At 51.8% G+C, this 16,710-nt stretch overlaps 1 protein-coding gene across 4 annotated transcripts in view; it reads left to right on the forward strand.

Moving 5' to 3' along the window:
- The first annotated feature begins 309 nt into the window (after positions 1-309).
- Positions 310-16,710, forward strand: part of ADORA1 (adenosine A1 receptor) — a 42,321-nt gene continuing 25,920 nt past the window's right edge. The window contains exons 1-2 of one of the 4 annotated variants that reach the window (XM_012459432.2): positions 310-465; positions 1,347-1,744. In XM_012459432.2, coding sequence (XP_012314855.1) covers positions 1,404-1,744 — 341 coding nt within the window. In that variant the 5' untranslated portion in view covers positions 310-465; positions 1,347-1,403. Of the gene's footprint in view, positions 466-851; positions 970-1,346; positions 1,745-1,803; positions 1,821-16,710 lie in introns of those variants that run through there. The other 3 variants (XM_064360251.1, XM_012459430.2, XM_064360250.1) reach the window with 3 other exon arrangements.

Here is a 16,710-nt window from a genome sequence, read left to right on the forward strand (position 1 = left end):
GAGGCCAGACCAGGGCTCTCAGGAGTCTTGCGTTGAGAAGGGAGAGAGTGGACACGGGAAGGCTGCGCCTCTGTCCAGTCCTGAGGCTGGGCGCACACACCAGGCCCTTCGAAAAGCTCACATTTTTCCAGCTTTTCTCACCCAGTATCACTTCCTTTGTTAAGAGGAGGGGGTGGGGGAGGAGACGGAGGATGAGGAGGGAGGGGCCCGCGAGTGCCGCCGCCGCCCCCGCCCCCTCCCGGTGTGCGGAGCCCGATTGTCACTCAGCTCCCGCGCCGGGGGCGACAGAGGCGCCGGCGCCCGAGTCGAGTCCCAGCCAACTACCATCCCTCTAGACCTTACAGGCCGGCCTTGGCTTCCCCAGGAATCCCTGGAGCGAGCGGCTGCTGAAGGCGTCGAGACGTGGGGGCACTTGGACAGAGTAGCTCAGGTAGCCGGGAGCTCTGCCAGCTTTGGTGACCTTGGGTAAGTCTGAGCCTCGGTTCGTTCCTTGGGCTCCCCAAGGGGGGTGCAGGAGAGAGCTGAAAGAAGAGACCGGAATGCCCCCTTGGGGCAGGCCATGGGCAAGGGTCCCCGACAGAGCTGGAGTGGGATCAGGGGACTGCTAAGATCCCGGCACCAGACGCGTCTCAAGTGGGTGGGCGCAGGGCAGGTGCGCGCACGCTGGGTTATAGGGAGCGACGCCCTAGTCTGGTCCTAGGCTCAGTCCCTAGACCCACGTCTGCCACCCCAGTCCCAGGTGCGAAACAGGGGCGCTACCTCTTTAAAAGCGTCCGGGGCTGAGTCTCTGCCGCACCATGTGATTGCTTGAAAGGCCGGGCTGGGAGCGCTGCGGCGGGAGCCAGAGGACTATGAGCTGCCGCGCGGTGTCCAGAACCCAGCCCAGCCCTACCGCGCGCGGCCCCGAGCTCTGCTGCCCGGAACTTTGGGCACTGCCTCTGGGACCCCTGCCTGCCAGAAGGCAGGATGGTGAGCTCCCTGCATCCTGTGCACAGGGGTGGGCAGAGCCAGGCATGGGAGACCCGTGTGTGTGTGTGTGTGTGTGTGTGTGTGTGTGTGTGTGTGTGCGCGCGCGCGCGCGCGCTGGGAGCTGCCTCACACCTGATAAAAAAGCCAGTGGAGGAGTGAGCGCTGCTATTTTAAGTTGCTGAATGGAACCTGTGGGGATGATAAAGGGAAGGGACAAAGATTAGGCAGAGAAGGGGCCGGGTGCCCCTCCAGCCTGGGCACGAGCTGCATGTGCCAAGTGGGACACATCTCCGCGGGTTACCTGGAGTTCCAGGGCAGTCTGGGCTCCCTGCCCTCCCAGACGGGCCTCCCCATTCCAGGCTTCCCTGACCACACAGGTGCTTGCCTCGTGCCCTTTGGTGCCCGTCTACTGATGTTCCCAGTCTGTTCCCGCCATGCCGCCCTCCATCTCAGCCTTCCAGGCCGCCTACATCGGCATCGAGGTGCTCATCGCCCTGGTCTCTGTGCCCGGGAACGTGCTGGTGATCTGGGCGGTGAAGGTGAACCAGGCGCTGCGGGATGCCACCTTCTGCTTCATCGTGTCGCTGGCGGTGGCTGATGTGGCCGTGGGTGCCCTGGTCATCCCCCTCGCCATCCTCATCAACATTGGGCCACAGACCTACTTCCACACCTGCCTCATGGTTGCCTGTCCAGTCCTCATCCTTACCCAGAGCTCCATCCTGGCTTTGCTGGCAATTGCCGTGGACCGCTACCTCCGGGTCAAGATCCCTCTCCGGTGAGTCCACAGACGCTGAAGGTACTCGCAGCACCGCATGATGGCTGGCTTGAGGGCCATCTAGAAAGGATAAAAGGTAGAGCATAAGACCCCAAGTAAGCCAGATGGTCTTTGGGCCATTGTGCTCCAGTCCTCACTCAGGCTTCCTGTGCTCCGCTCTGCCATGCCAGAGAAATGGGAGGGGGATGGGTGGCTGGAGGACTGGGCTGTGAACTTGCGAGTGCCCGTGACCTCAGAGCCGACGCTCCTGCGGCCAGGGAACCTGAGGCTGCCTGTCAGGTCTGGGGTGGAGGTGGGAGATTTGGAGGGGCCACCAAGACAGGGTCACAGTGAGTGCTGGGTAGGAATGAGCTGAGCTCTGCCAGTCCCAGGGAAGAGGATGAGGCAGAGAAGAGAGTTAGGGTGGGGTGAGGACATTCTGGGGGGTCACAATGGGCAGGAGTGCTGCTTCTCCAGCCAGAGCCCGGAAGGGTTCCTGCAGGCACACTTTGGCTCTCTTGTTCACCGGGTATCTCTGTGCTAGCTAGCTGTACCTTCAAAGGTTTTCCTGCTGAACCCAACGGTCTGATTACCTTTGCCTCACTCCCACTTGTGGGATCTCTGTTACAGACAGGAGGAAGGAAAAATGCTGGTGCCTACTCTTAATATTCCTGTTCTGTTGCAAAACCATGTCTTTGCTGGTCACAGCAGAGGTGCTTATGCTGCTCCGAGTCAGCACTGAGATGGGTGGCCTGATGATGCAGTCCTCACTGTGGGTGTCCGGTCCATGCTGGGGCTCCCTGCTTGGAGCTGCCAGACCATAATCTCATCACCAGGCAGTGCCTTGGGCTACCAAGCGCCAGCGAGTGCCTGGGCATACTTCCAGGGATTGGCCCTACTGGGATGCTCTTATGAGGCACGTTTGCCCCCTCTTGGAATTCTTGCCCCCAGTAGATTTCTGTTCTCTGGGGGCACTCTGGCTGTGTCCAGCACCTGCTATCCCCGGCATAGCTTCTCTGGGATGTAGGGCCTCTGACCTCACTTGGCACCTTGCCCGAGCAGGCCTGGGCACCCATGTTTCTCCCTTTGTGTTACATTTGTGCGCATTTAACTTTTCAAAGCCTTTCTTCATGCATGAATTTTTCCCGTTATCATCATGCTGCTGTGAGGGAGGTGGAGCAGGAGCTTTTAAAGAGGAAACTAAGACTCAGAGGGTCTCCTTGAAGCTCATTGGGAAGAAGTGTGATCTAATAATCTGCCTTCCTTCCTGATTCCCCCATGCCCAGCAGCTTGATGCCAGTCTCTCTGTCCTGTCTACCTCCTCCGCCCTCCAGGTTTCCCAGGGCAGATGGGGTGAAGAAGGGAATGCAACCAGAAGCCCCATAGGCTCATCCACTGAGGGGCCTACATGCTGCCATTAGTCCCAGGTTGCTGCTGGGCTGCAGAGATAAAGCTGGTCTCAGTGCATTAGAAGAGCAGGGCCTCTGAGCCCAGCCATTATAACAAAGTGTTGCCACATTTGGAAACTCATGCAGATGTGCAGCTAGCTGTAGGAAGGCTGCTGGAAAAATTCTGTCTGCTGAGTAGGTGCCAATGTGAGCCAAAGGTCCCGTCTTGCTGTGACAGAATGTGCCCTACTTGCCCTGTGGGGCTGGAATGGCTGTGCTGGTGGGAGCAGCAGGCTTATTCCTCCAGGAGGCAGCTGCTCTGGCTTTGGAGCTGGGGTCCTGGGGAGCTGTCCTCTGAGGGTGGAGGCAAGGGCCTGCACAGAGGCTGCCATGGGCCTGAGTTCAAATCCTTCTTGGGAATTTCTAGCTGTGCAACCTTGGGAAAGTCACTTATTTAGCTGCTTTAAGCTTTAATTTCCTTATTTATAAAAGGGAACATTAATAATAGTACCTACTCCCTACGGTTACTGGAAGAATGTAATGAACTCGTATACACGAAGCTCTTGTATTAATATAATGCCTTATATATTATATGCAAGCCATAGGAAGGTCTTATTTGTGGTTTTATTATCACGATTAACATATGGCTCAAGTGCGGCTGGATAGGCAAGCCCTACTCCCGCCACTCATGCTCTTAGGTGTCATTCGGTGTCAACACACACACACGAAGAAACACACACACAAACACGTACACAACACATCTCCAAGGAGGTGCCAAAGTGCTGTTAAGTTGTATCTATACATGTCTCTGCTCCTCTGGTGGAGAGTTGATGGCTCAAGGCAGTAACCACCTCTTACCAGTTTCTGCAAATTCTTCAGAATGCCCAGCTTAGTGTCGGGCACATCATAGACCCTCAGCAAACATTGATTGAATTGGCCAGGTTTCCGGAGCACGTACAGTTGAGTCTCCAGCAGGCCTTCCAGAAGTCTAACCTCTCACTTTCTTGCTGTGGACTAGACCTGTCCCCGCTTCTGCCTCAGGGCCCTGATCACAGATGCCCCCACCGGCTCAGTGTGGCTCCTTGACAGCCATACACCAGCAGTGCCCAGGAGTGTCCTGCCCCATGGAGAGGAGCCTTTCTCCTGAGTTATGGAAAGGCTGCTGGGGCCTCACTTCTCAAACAGGGATCCTGGCTGACGTGTTGGGCCACTCTGGGCTCCTGGATGTCACTGCCCAAGTACCCTGCAAGAGGAACACTATGCTCTGCTCCCCTCTATGTGGCTGGAGTCAGCAGGCTGCTAGGTCTGTGAAACCCCTCTTGGCCAGGGGTCCCTAGGCACCAGGCTTCTGCCCTGACATGCCAGTCAAAGGTAGATGTGGTGCTGGGCAGAGAGAGTCATACTGATCAAGCATTGGTGAGGCGTGTCTGGGGCACCCAGATACAGGTGTCTGCTGGCCCTCATCAAGTGGGGCATGGTTTGATCAGTCAGCCACAAATTTTGTTTCTTCCTACTTGGCAGAAAACCAAGAGAGAAAAGAGATTCACACCATATAATATGATCTAGTTACAAACTTTTTTTTTAAAAGCTCAAATTGTTGATTCATCAGTAACCTGTGGTCATTTGCATATGCTTTGCATGCTATTTGCATAGCACCTCCAAATTCTTGGTAATTGAAACCCTATTCCCTTCAGCTCCTAGTTCTAGGGAATCTCTATCATTTGCCCCCTACCCCTCACCTGGAGCTTTCTCATTGGCACTCTGGCAATTTGGTGCTACTCCTGGGGGCTAGTTGTAGGGAAGGGTGCTAACAGAGGTGCTGACCAAACCTCTCTGTGGGAAGGGGACCCTAGCAAAGGGGCTGTCCATGGCCAGCTGGGTTGGAGCAGAGTGGAGGGGTGCTGGGTGTTTGCGAGTCAGGCAGACCTGAATTTGAACTTTGCTCTGTTACTAATTAGCTGTGCAACCTTTGCTAAGTTATTCAGCCTCTCTGAGCCTTTCCCCTTCACCATCTGTTAAATGAAGGGGTTGGAGGTGGGGCATGGTGGCTCATGCCTATAATCCCAGCACTTTGGGAGGCCAAGATGGGTGGATCATTTGAGACTAGGAGTTCAAGATCAGCCTGGACAACATGGTGAAACTCCGTCTCTACTAAAAATAAAAAAATAAAAATAAATAGCTGGGTGTGGTGGCACACACCTGTAATCCCAGCTACTTGGGAGGCTGAGGCAGGAGGATCGCTTGGATCTGGGAGGCAGATAATGCAGTGAGCCGAGATCATGCCACTGTACTTTAGCCTGGGCAACAGAGCAAGACTGTCTCAATATAAATAAATAAATAAAAAGAAATAGATGAAGGGGTTGGATTTGAGTTCTCCGAGGTTCCTTGCAGCAATAATTCTGTGGTTTTCCTTTTCCTGACTCCTGCCAGTGCTATGTTGGGATCGCGGGAGGGTTGCGTTGTGTGTTTTAGCTCCTAGTGAGTGTGCACTAGGAACAATGCTATGTTTTTAATATACTTTACCTCATTCAACGTTCACAGTCTCTCACTAGTAGAGCTTATTGTTACCTCCATTCTATAGGCAATTCTTTTTTTTTTTTTGAGACAGAGTCTTGCTCTGTTGCCCAGGTTGGGGTGCAGTGGTGTGATCTCAGCTCACTGCAACCTCCAACTCCTAGGTTCAAGCAATTCTCCTGCCTCAGCCTCCTGAGTAGCTAGATTACAGGTACACGCCACCAAGCCCATCTCATCTTTTGTATTTTTTGTAGAGACAGGGTTTTACCATATTGGCAGGCTGGTCTCGAACTCTTGACCTCAGGTGATCCACCCACCTTGGCTTTCCAAAGTGCTGGGAATACAGGCATGAGCCACTGTGCCTGGCCTCTCTATAGATAATTCTTTAGCTAAATTGAGGGCTGAGGCTTGGGGAGTTTCAGTAACTTGCCCAAACAGCATGGCAGGGGCAGAAGCAGGATTTGACTCTCAGCCTAACAGATGCCTTTAACCAGTAAGTCCATGTGTATCTTGCATCAGCCCAAGAAGCTGCAGGATTTTTAGAGGAGTTTCCATGAAGCTGTCAGTAGGGTGATTTTTCTCCTCTGATGTTTGCCAATGGCCTCTGCACTCTGCTCAGCCCTCACCCAGCATCTTCCCCTCCCTCCACCTTCACTCCAGTGGGCAGTCGAGCCCCTGGCAGTCCTGCCTCTGTCCACAGCTGGAAGCTTGCCCCACTGGGCTGCTGACCCCGGGAAGCACAGCAAGGATTGGAGGAGCTTGGCCTGCTGAGCCAGAGCTGGAGCGGTAAAGAAATCTTGTAAATTAGGGCACGTTCACTTTTAGGCATCAATTTAGCCCTCCCCACCGTGGCTAGCCTGGGCTTTTCTTGACAACCCTAAAGTGACTTGTGTGCCGTCACGCCCTCGCAGGTAACTGTCTGTGGCTTCTGGGTCCCAGAACAGTTGATCTCAGGTCATGCCATCTACTTTCAGAGAGGTAGGCCGTCTTCAGATCCTGTGTCTAAGGCTGGATTAGTCATAGCCTAGAGTGTCTGAGAGGGAAGAGGAGTTCGAGGAAGCCCTGAAGCCCAAACTTTCACACTTGCGGACTGAGGAGGAAACCGAGGCTGGGGAGAGGAGGAGCTTACGCAAGATCACTTGGCTGGGAGCTCTCTCCTCCTCCCATCTGGATGCTTGCTTCCCCGCCTTGGATGTAAAAAGCTTGAGCAGAGAGCTCTTTGCAGTCACCCGCCCCTGAAGGAGCAGAAGAGGAAAACACAGCCTCAGTGGGTTAAGTCAGCAGATCCGTGGCAGGCTTAGAGGGGAATGAGATGGAGGGAAGTTGCTTTGTGATTGAAAAGATAATTTCTCTGAATTAGGGATGGCCTTCAGGTGGGTTAGGCAGAGCAGCTTGCTGGGCCAAGGGGGAACGTGGCCTTTAGTTGAAGAGGCGTCTGGACTCCTTTCAAGTGTGAAAGCTTCCCCCAGCTGGCGGCGACTGGCTTCCTGGAAGTCTCTGACTGCTTGAGGAGCAACCTGCAAGGTGTCAGCCCCGCGTGGAAGCCGGAGAATGGCCAGGATGCCTTCTACCCAGGGGCGGAGCTGTAGGGGCCGCACCCCGACATTTGCTATTTGTCTCTGAGCATAAAAGCAATCCATGCTGATTGTGAAAAATGGAAGGAAGAACAAAGATGGTAACATCACCAGTAACTCTACCACCTACAGAGAACTACTGTTAACATTTTAGTAGTTCCAGAAAATCTTTCCACACACACATATATAAATAGATACATTATTTTTACATATTGAGAACATCTATATATACATGGTTTTATATCCCATTTTATTCACTTAACATTATAAGCATTTCTCTGTGTCAACTAAAATGATTTTGTAAGGATTTCTATGGTGGTATAATATTGGATTGTATTATTACTCATCTTTTGGGTCTCAGCTAAAATGGCCATCCCACCTGGACCAGGTTAGTTTCCTCTGTTAGCCACTAGGGTTGAGTCAGCGTCTCCTTCCAAGTCCACCACTCATCACATGGGTGGCTTTCTATTCAATGTTGCTCTTTCTGGGCTTGGTAAGTTTGCAAAGGCCAGGACCACGTCTGCTTACAAACCCCCATTTCCCCATGCCTGATGCAGAGCAGGCATGCAGAAAGCTTTTTTGAATAAATGAATATTTGAATATCATATTTTATTTATGCATTCTTCTATCACTGACTACTTCAGTTATTACTGATTTTTAGTATGAAAATCACTTTACTGTGTAACAAACCTGCACACATACCCGTTAATTTATTAAAATAAAAGTTGAGGCTGGGTGTAGTGGCTCACGTCTATAATCCCAACACTGGGAGTCTGAGGTCAGGAGTTTGAGACCATCTTGAGCAACATGCTGAAACCCATCTCTACTAAAAATACAAAAATTAGCTGGGCGTGGTTGTGCATGCCTGTAATGCCAGCTACTTGGGAGGCTGAGGCAGGAGAATTGCATGAACCCAGGAGGCAGAGGTTCCAGTGAACCGAGGTTACACCACTGCATTCCAGCCTGGGCAACAGATCGAGACTATGTCTAAAAAAAAAAAGTTGGAATTATAAAAACAAACCAAAAAACACTTTAATGATTCACACCGTTTATAAGGTCAGAGCCAAGTCAGAACCTGGGCTGCGTTGCCCGGTAAATAGCGTAGCTGCTATCTGGAAGGACTGTCTTGTGAGGTTAAATATTTCCCAACTCCCTTTACTCCAACTCTCTCCTCTCCCTCCCCAATTTCACCCACACTGCAACTCCCCAGGGGGGCACTTGGCATTCTTCAGCCCACTTGCCCCTCTGGGCTAGGTTGGGCAGGACCGCATGGGCCCCAAGTTGAGTCCTTCTTGCCTGGTCTCTTTTCTGAAGGCCGTGGCATCCGGTTGGTGAGGAAGCAGTGCCCCTGGGAGAGGACTTAGGGTGGCATGCTTCTTGGTTGGCCTCATTCGGCAGGTGGGCACAGGTACATAAAGCAGAGAGGCAGGAAGTGGAGAGACATGGCTCCTTGGGCGGCATGAATCACTCCTTTAGCCTCAATCTTTTTAATTCAACCCCAGAGGGAACTATCAGCTGCTACAGTACAAAGAAAAGCCTGGCAGATGGCTGTGGGGATAAGGGAAGGAGAGGCAGGTGGGTGTGTCTTGGTATTCACATCCTCTTAGAAATATGGACTTGAAGGTGGGCAGGGAGATGGGGACAGCTGGCAAGGGGCTTCCCTGACCCCAAGGGAAAGGATGTGGGGGTACCTTCTCCTGCCTCGCTCCTTACCCTGGCAGTTTATTCCCCAGCAGAATACAGAGAGGTGTGGGGCTGAGGGTCTGGCAACATCCATTTATCTATTTTATAAGTGTGCTTTGAGTACGTGCTATGTGTGTCAGGCCCTTGCCGGGCCTAGGGATACAAAGATGGGCAGGCCGATCTGGTCTCTACCTCTGTTGACAGCTCGTAGTCCCTGCTGAGATGATGGATTCCCACAGACCAACGTGGCCAAGGAGAAACTCCCACCCCGCCTGCGGTGGGAGTGGGGATGGCAGGAGACTGGCAGCTGATGCCTTGCAGAGCTGGGCTGGGCAGCTGGATCCTACTCTGCACTCACTCCATGCAGCCAGGTTGTGTAGGAGAGGCTCTTGAAATTACCTTCTTGCCTCTTGCTTCTCCTTTGAGAGAGGAGGGCGGCTGACTTGTCCCCACACAGGGCCCTGGGACAGACAGACCTACTCATTCATTCATTCATTTGTTCATTTATTCAACGAATACTCATTGAATGCCTCATACGAGCCAGGGTCTGTTGGGATACTTAAATTAATAAAACGAGATCCTCATGGAGACGGAATTCTAATGAATTCTACCTACATCATGTAGAGTGTTAGAAGGTAGAATGTGCCGCTGAAAAAAGAAAAAAGGGGCAAGGTCAATGCGACTGGAAATGCACCAGCCCGGAGTGGGGCTTGGAGAAAGGGTTGCACCTTTAAATAATGTGGTCCATGAGGCTTCACTGAGAAGGCACCATTTGACCAACACCTTGGAGGTGAGGGAAGACGCCATGCAGATGTAGGGAGGGCACGCCATCCTTCCCCTGAAAGAACTAGAACGGAGGCCCTAGCCTAGGAATGTACTTGAAGTGTTTAGGGACTAGCAAAGAGGCCTGTGGGGCTGGGATGGAGAGATAAAGGGGGCGAGTGATCAGAGATAATGGGCCACTGGCCCAGGTACAGCATGGAGGCCACTGGAAAGACAATGGCTTTTACCCTGAGGGAAATGGGGAGCCATTGCAGGATTTAGAGCAGAGACGTGACATGATCTGACTTAGGCTTTAAAGGATCACTTTCGTTGCCGTGTTGAGAATGTGCTTTGGGGCAAGGGTGCAAATGGGAGTAGTCAGGAGCTACTGCAGTAATTCAGGTGAGGGAAGGCGGAGGTGGCTCGAATCTGAATAGCAGTGGAGGTGGTGAGAAGTGGTTAATTCTGGATGTGCATTTAAAATTTTTAACTTTTAATTTACTTTGTATCAAAGTAAAATTTTTATTCAGTAAAGTGCATAAATCTTGCATTCAGCTCTATAAAATTTCGCATATGTATATACCCATATGCCACTACCCCGATCAACATTTAGGACACTTCCGGCATTGTGCAAGGCTCCCCTCAGTCAGTACCCTCCAAAAGGCAACCTCTATTTTGAACTTTATGCTTATAGATTGATTTCGGTTGTTCTTGACCTTTTACAAGTGGAGTCAAGCAGTTTGTACCCTTTTGTGTCTGGCTGCTGAAGCTCAAAATTCTTGCTAAGATTCATCCCTGTTATTGAGTAGGGTTTTCCCCTCATTGCTGTTAGAATTGCATTGTATGAATGTGCCATGATTTGTTTACATTCACGATGTATTTTGAAAAAAAAAGAAGTCAAAGAATTTGCCTAAGTTTTGGATGCGGGAATTTTCCTATAGATTGGATGTGAGAAAGAAAAGTCGATATGATCAGACTTTTACTTCTAAGCAACTGGGAGGATGGAGTTGGCGTCATCTAAGGTGGGAAAGGCTGCAGGTGGTGGAAGTAAGCAAAGGAGTCCAGATTTAGACTTGCTGACTTTGGCACGTGAGCGAAATGTGGAGCAGGTGGTTGGATATACAAGAATGAGAGGCCTGGGCTGGCGGTTGTAAGTGTAAGAGCCAGGTTATGTAGATGCGTTTCAATCCATGAGGCTGGATGAGATCCCCAAGAGAGACAGTGCAGATACAGAAGAGAGGAAGGCCAAGAACCGAGCGTGGAGAAGGTGGGAAAAGAGGAGGCACCAGCAAAGGAGACTGAAGGAGAACTCCATACACAGGAAGAAAACTCAGAGCCAAAAGTGTGGTACCCTGGATCCAAATGTAGGCAGTCTACCAGGGAGGGTCAACAAATGCGTGTAGTGAGATACAGACTGAGAATTACCGCTGGATTTTGCAAGGCCCCTGGTGACCTTGACAAGAGCAATGTCAGAGGAGTGACGGGGGCAAAGCCTGATTGCAGAAGGCTCGAGAACAAAGAGGACTGTGGTTGAAGGCAGCTGGTATGAAGTACTCCTGAGGAATTTTGTTGCAAAGAGAGCAAAGGAATGGGGCAGTAGCTGTCAGGGGAAGCGGAAACGAGCTGTCTTACTCTGTTATTTATTTTTTATTTTTATTTTTTTGAGGCAGAGTCTCACTCTGTCATCCAGGCTGGAGTGCAGTGGCGCGACCTCGGCTCACTGCAGCCTCCGCCTCCCAGGTTCAAGCGATCCTCCCGTCTCAGCCTCCCAAGTAGCTGGGATCACAGGTGCGTGCCACCATGCCTGGCTAATATTTGTATTTTTAGTAAAGAAGTTTCACCAAGTTGGCCAGGCTGGTCTCGAACTCCTGAGCTCAAGTGATCTGCTTGTCTTGGCCTCTCAAAGTGCTGGGATTACAGGCGTGAGCCACTGCGCCCGACCCACTGTGTTGTTTTTTAAGACAGAAGGGAGGTTAGTGCATTTGTGTGCTGACTGAAATGATCCAGCAGAGAGTGAAACACTAGTGATAAAACAAAAGAGAGAATTTCTTTTTTTTTTTTTTTTTTGAGACGGAGTTTCGCTCGTTACCCAGGCTGGAGTGCAATGGCGCGATCTCGGCTCACCGCAACCTCCGCCTCCTGGGTTCAGGCAATTCTCCTGCCTCAGTCTCCTGAGTAGCTGGGATTACAGGCACGCGCCACCATGCCCAGCTAATTTTTTGTATTAGTAGAGACGGGGTTTCACCATGTTGACCAGGATGGTCTCCATCTCTTGACCTCGTGATCCACCTGCCTCGGCCTCCCAAAGTGCTGGGATTACAGGCTTGAGCCACCGCGCCCGGCCAAAAGAGAGAATTTCTAACGTGATGTCCTGGTTTAGGCTAGTGGGGCATACACGTAGAGACCGGCTTTAGATGGGATCCTGGAGGCTCTTCCGTGGCAACGTGCGGCATCTGTGGGCGCAGATGCTGGCAGGTGAAGCTCTCTCCTGATTCCTTCCATTTTCTTAGTGAATTGGGAAGCAAGGTCGCCAGCTGAGAATGAGGATGCAGTAGGAGGTGTTGGAGAGAGCAGCAAGTGTGAAATAATTCTCTAGGAAGTGGGAGAGTGACTGGGCTCAGGAAGTCTAGTATCATTAGGGCAGCATGAAGGGCCCCCTTAAGTTTGCAGTAATGAATTTGAAGTGCAACTCAGCAGCGTGGTTGTGTTTCTCACCGGCCACGTTCAGCTGCACGGGCACAGGCATGGAGGAGGCAGACAGTTTATTCCTTCATTAACCCAGAATGACTCAGATTCATGATGAGATGAAGGACCTTACCATGGGCAAGAAGGGGGCTCTGGTCCCTGCCCTCATGGAACTTAGAGGCTAGCAGGGGGTGAGAGCCCATAGAGACACGTCAGCAAGCAGGTGGCTTCGACTGCAATTTGCGAACTGGAAGGGAGCTGTGCTGGTATTCTCTGTGGCAGGCCCTGGTTGGTTTCTCCAAAACCCCACGTTGATGTCCAGAGAGACCCACAAGGGTTCGAGGACTTCAGTAAGGCCTTGGAGGCCTTGTGGTTCATGGTCAAGAGTTTGGATTTTTTTCTAAGTGTGCTATGAAGCCTCTGAGTGGTTTAATAAGGGAATGACATAATTCAAATTCCATTTTTAAAAGGTTAAAAGTCCTTGAGAAAATATTAGCAAATCATATCCGGCGATATAAAAAGGATAATATCTTACCACCCGAAAGGTTTATTGCATCTAGACAAGGGTGGCTTTTTGAAAAAAATCAATCAGTGTAATTCATCACACTAACATAAGAGGGTCACTGCCTGCTCTGTGGAGGATGGGTTGGAGTAGGGTTAGAGAGGACATGGGGGGCCCAGTTAGGATTAGGGGGCAGCAGGCGGGGCTTGGGGCAGGCAGGGAGTGGAGGAGGCCATGGAGATGGACAGAACTGGAAAGATTTCAGGCATGTTAGAGCTGGAACCCAATGGAAATGGGTTGAGGTACGAAGTGGGAGAAGGAACCCAACATGATGTCCAGGTTTATGGCTTAAGCCACTGGGCGGGTGGCGGTGCTGTTTCTGGGGATGGGGAAGGGTTGGGAGGAAGAAGAAATCGGAGGACGATTCAGATCCTATTAGGCATCCAAGTGGAAGCACTGTGACGGCAGGGCCGCTGGTATCTTCTCTCTCACCACTCCCCAACTTCCCTCCCCTGGCGTGGTCAGGCGGAGGGGCTCCCTCTTGCATCACACAACCTGATGGAAGGGTCTTGTAAACACCCAGCAATCTAGACATTCCCAGGTGCCTTCAGCTGCTCCAGCTGCTCTCTTCCCACCTTACCTCTCAGGAAGCCGTTGCTTTCTCAGGCTGGGACCACAGCAGTAGGAACATAAGGCTTCGGGCTCCCTGTAGCTTCCAGAAGGAGACAGCAGAGTTGGGAGATCTCTGGCTAGTTTCCTTTAGAATGTGGCTCAGTGGCTTCTGGGACATTGAGGCCTCCTATCCCTACCCCAGGCCTCTGCCCCTCCCCAGTAATTGTTGGGAGAATCCTGGCCTCTGTGCCTCCAGAGTCTCATTTCCCAGCATCATTGTTGGAGCCCAGCCAGTGGTCTGCGTTGTGGATTGTGCTAACCCCTGCACGGTGGCTGCCCACCTTGACCCACAATCAGGGTCCTCTCATGGCTGCTGTAGAGCACTGAGTGGCCCCATTTCTGCCAATGCAGCAGAGAACCTGGTCAATTGATAAGCAGGCATCGCCAAGTGCCAGCTCTAGCCCGGCCCCGATGGCAGAGCAGGTGGGATGGCAGAGCCCCAGGGCTGGCATGGGGGCACGCTGTGTCCCAGTCATCCTGGCCTGCTCGTGGCAGCCCTGTCAGCTCCTCCATGCAGAAATCATCTCCTTTTGCCTCATGCAGCTGAGAACACTTTGCACTGCAGTTCGCAGGGTTGGCGTGGGCGGTGAGAGCCAGACCTCCCAGCTTTCACCATGCACCCTGCTCTCAGCGGCTGCGGGTTTCCAATTCTCAGCTCCCCACCCCTGGCAGAGCAGGGGCTGAGACTCCAGCATGGCAAGAGCTGGTTCTCAGCTCTTCTTCTCTATCACAACAGAACTGAGGGCTCCGACTCACACCCACCCTGCTGGAATGGTAACTTACCAGTGATTCTCCTGGGGGAAAGAGGGGAAGGTATGTTTGAAAAAAGCTCCTCTAATCTGGAATTTCCTTGGTTTTTTTTTTTTTTTTTTGAGATAGAGTCTCACTTTGTTGCCCAGGCTGGAGTGCAGTGGTGCGATCTCGGCTCACTGCAACCTCTGCCTCCCGGGTTCAAGCGATTCTTCCACCTCAGCCTCTTGAGTAGCTGGGATTACAGGCTTGAGCCACCACACCCAGCTAATTTTTTTGTATTTTTAGTAGAGACGGGATTTCACCATGTCGTCCAGGCTGGTCTCAAACTCCTGGCCTCAAGTGATCTGCCCGCCTCGGCCTCCCAAAGTGCTGGTATTACAGGCATGAGCCACCACGCCGGGCCTAACCTGGATGTTTTTAATGATCCCCGTTTCCAAGAAACATCTTTCTCCCGCTGCTTTACAGAGACACTCTAGTGAACTGAAGGGTAAGTCTCCCCAGGCTGTCAAACTGGAGTAAAAATCCTACTTCAGGCACTTAGGGCTGTGTTGTCTTGGATAAGTTGCTCAACCTTTCTGAGCTTCTTCCATTTCCTCTTCTGTAAAGCTTCATAATAGCGCCTTCCTAGGATTGCTGTGAGGCTGCCACATAGTAGACACTCCCTTAAGTGAGGCTCTTACTATTGCTAAATAGTCCAAAACTTGTTGTTCATTTACCACTTGATGTTATGTGACCGCTGTGATCCCTGTGGGTTCGGGTCAGTGTCAAAATGATTTGCGTGCACTATGAGGGCCGGGTGTGGTACCACCCGACTCTCCTGCCCATCGTAGCCAGCACCCAACACGTGTCTGGCTGGCACTTAGTGGGTGGCTTAATCAACATCCGTGGAGTGAAGAAATGAGGGAATGCGCCAGTGGAGGAAGGATACCTTCATGGGGAAGCCTGAGTAGCCAGGTTGGGAAGAAGTCATTTGGATATTTCACATTCACCTACAGAAGGCAAAGGCAGGTAATGGAGAATGAAGGGCTATTGAATTAAAACATCCCTAAGAGTTCAGAGGGCGGGGTGCACAGAGGGGTGAAGGGGCTCACCGGAGCTTGTACAGCAAGTTAGGGTGTGAGTATCCTGGCCTCCTGACTCTCGCCTGGGCTCTCTGCTGTCCCCATGCTGCCTGTTTGTATGCGGGGAAGGGTGTTGGCACGACTCTGCTTCCAGGGTGTGAATAGCTCCTCCTGATCCTCCCAACTCCCCGAGGCCTTGTCCTGTGCAGCTCCTGGTGGCGAGCTGGCTCTGAGGGAGCTGGAGTGAGCGCTCCCCTGGGGGCCGGCAGCTCTGTAAATTGACTCTAGGGAGGAAACCGTTCAGTGTGTTTGGGGCCTCAGCAGGCTGTGCCCAGCACACACACACCTGCCGCAATGCCCCGTCTTCTGTAAACACAGCACCCCACCCACCGTTATGGTCTCCGGGGGCCATAACCAAAAGCTGATAGAGTGGCCTTGATGACAATGACGCAAACCACATTAGAGCGGCTGTGTTGGGGCCCAGGGGCTGATAACAGCTTAGAATGAGGGTTGCTGTCCTAGCCCGTTTTCTGTTGCTGTAACAGAATACCGTAGACTGGGTGAGTTATAAAGAAATAAAGTTTATGTGGCTCATGGTTCTGGAGGCTGGGAAGTCCAAGAGCGTGGTGCTGGGGTCTGGTGAGGTTTTCCTCGCTGCATCACGTGGTGAGAGAGCAAGAGCCTGCCAGCTCAGCGCTCTCTTCCTCTTCTTACGAAGCCACCAGTTCTGTCAGGGGGACCTCACCTTGATGACCTTATTTAATCCTAATTACCTTCCAAAGACCCCACCTCCAAATGCCATCAGCATAAGAATTTGGGGGTTAAGTTTTCAACACATGAAATTTGGATGGCACCATCAGGTGTGAAGGCATGAAGCCCCCCTCCGCCACCACCTTTAATCATGACGGGATGCCACAGTGGCTTCGGGTTCTTAGCGAGGTGTGTGTATTCAGATATGCACACCTGTGTGTCTCTGTGTGTTTGTGTGTGTGTGTGTCTAGAGGGGGTTATAGCTTTTTATCTTTATTTTTAAGTCAAAAAATAATATTCTTGGCTTCTAGATCTTTCATTCAATTCTGCTTGCTCACTTCCATGCAGCCCCTGCCCCCCGTCCCTCATTCTCCATGGTCCAGACAAGAGTCTGAGCCAAGCTAATCTGTTTCCTGTTTGTGCCTCACCCATTAATCTTTCTTGATATAGAACACTGTTTACATGTTCAAGTCAACAAGTGTTTTCTGACGGCATAAGTCTGTCCTCAAGGGCACAGACTCACAGTCAGTGGAGAGACAGACACGTTTCCAACTGCCACAGTGGCAGGAGGCCTGAGCAGGCCTGGCCCACACACCTCCCTGGCCTGGAGGCTCAGCCCCGTACCTTCTTCCACCTGTAACTC

This window comes from Aotus nancymaae, unplaced genomic scaffold (genome assembly GCF_030222135.1).
Source record: "Aotus nancymaae isolate 86718 unplaced genomic scaffold, 86718_ANA_hifiasm-v0.15.2.pri h1tg000039l, whole genome shotgun sequence".
Lineage (NCBI taxonomy): Eukaryota > Metazoa > Chordata > Mammalia > Primates > Aotidae > Aotus > Aotus nancymaae.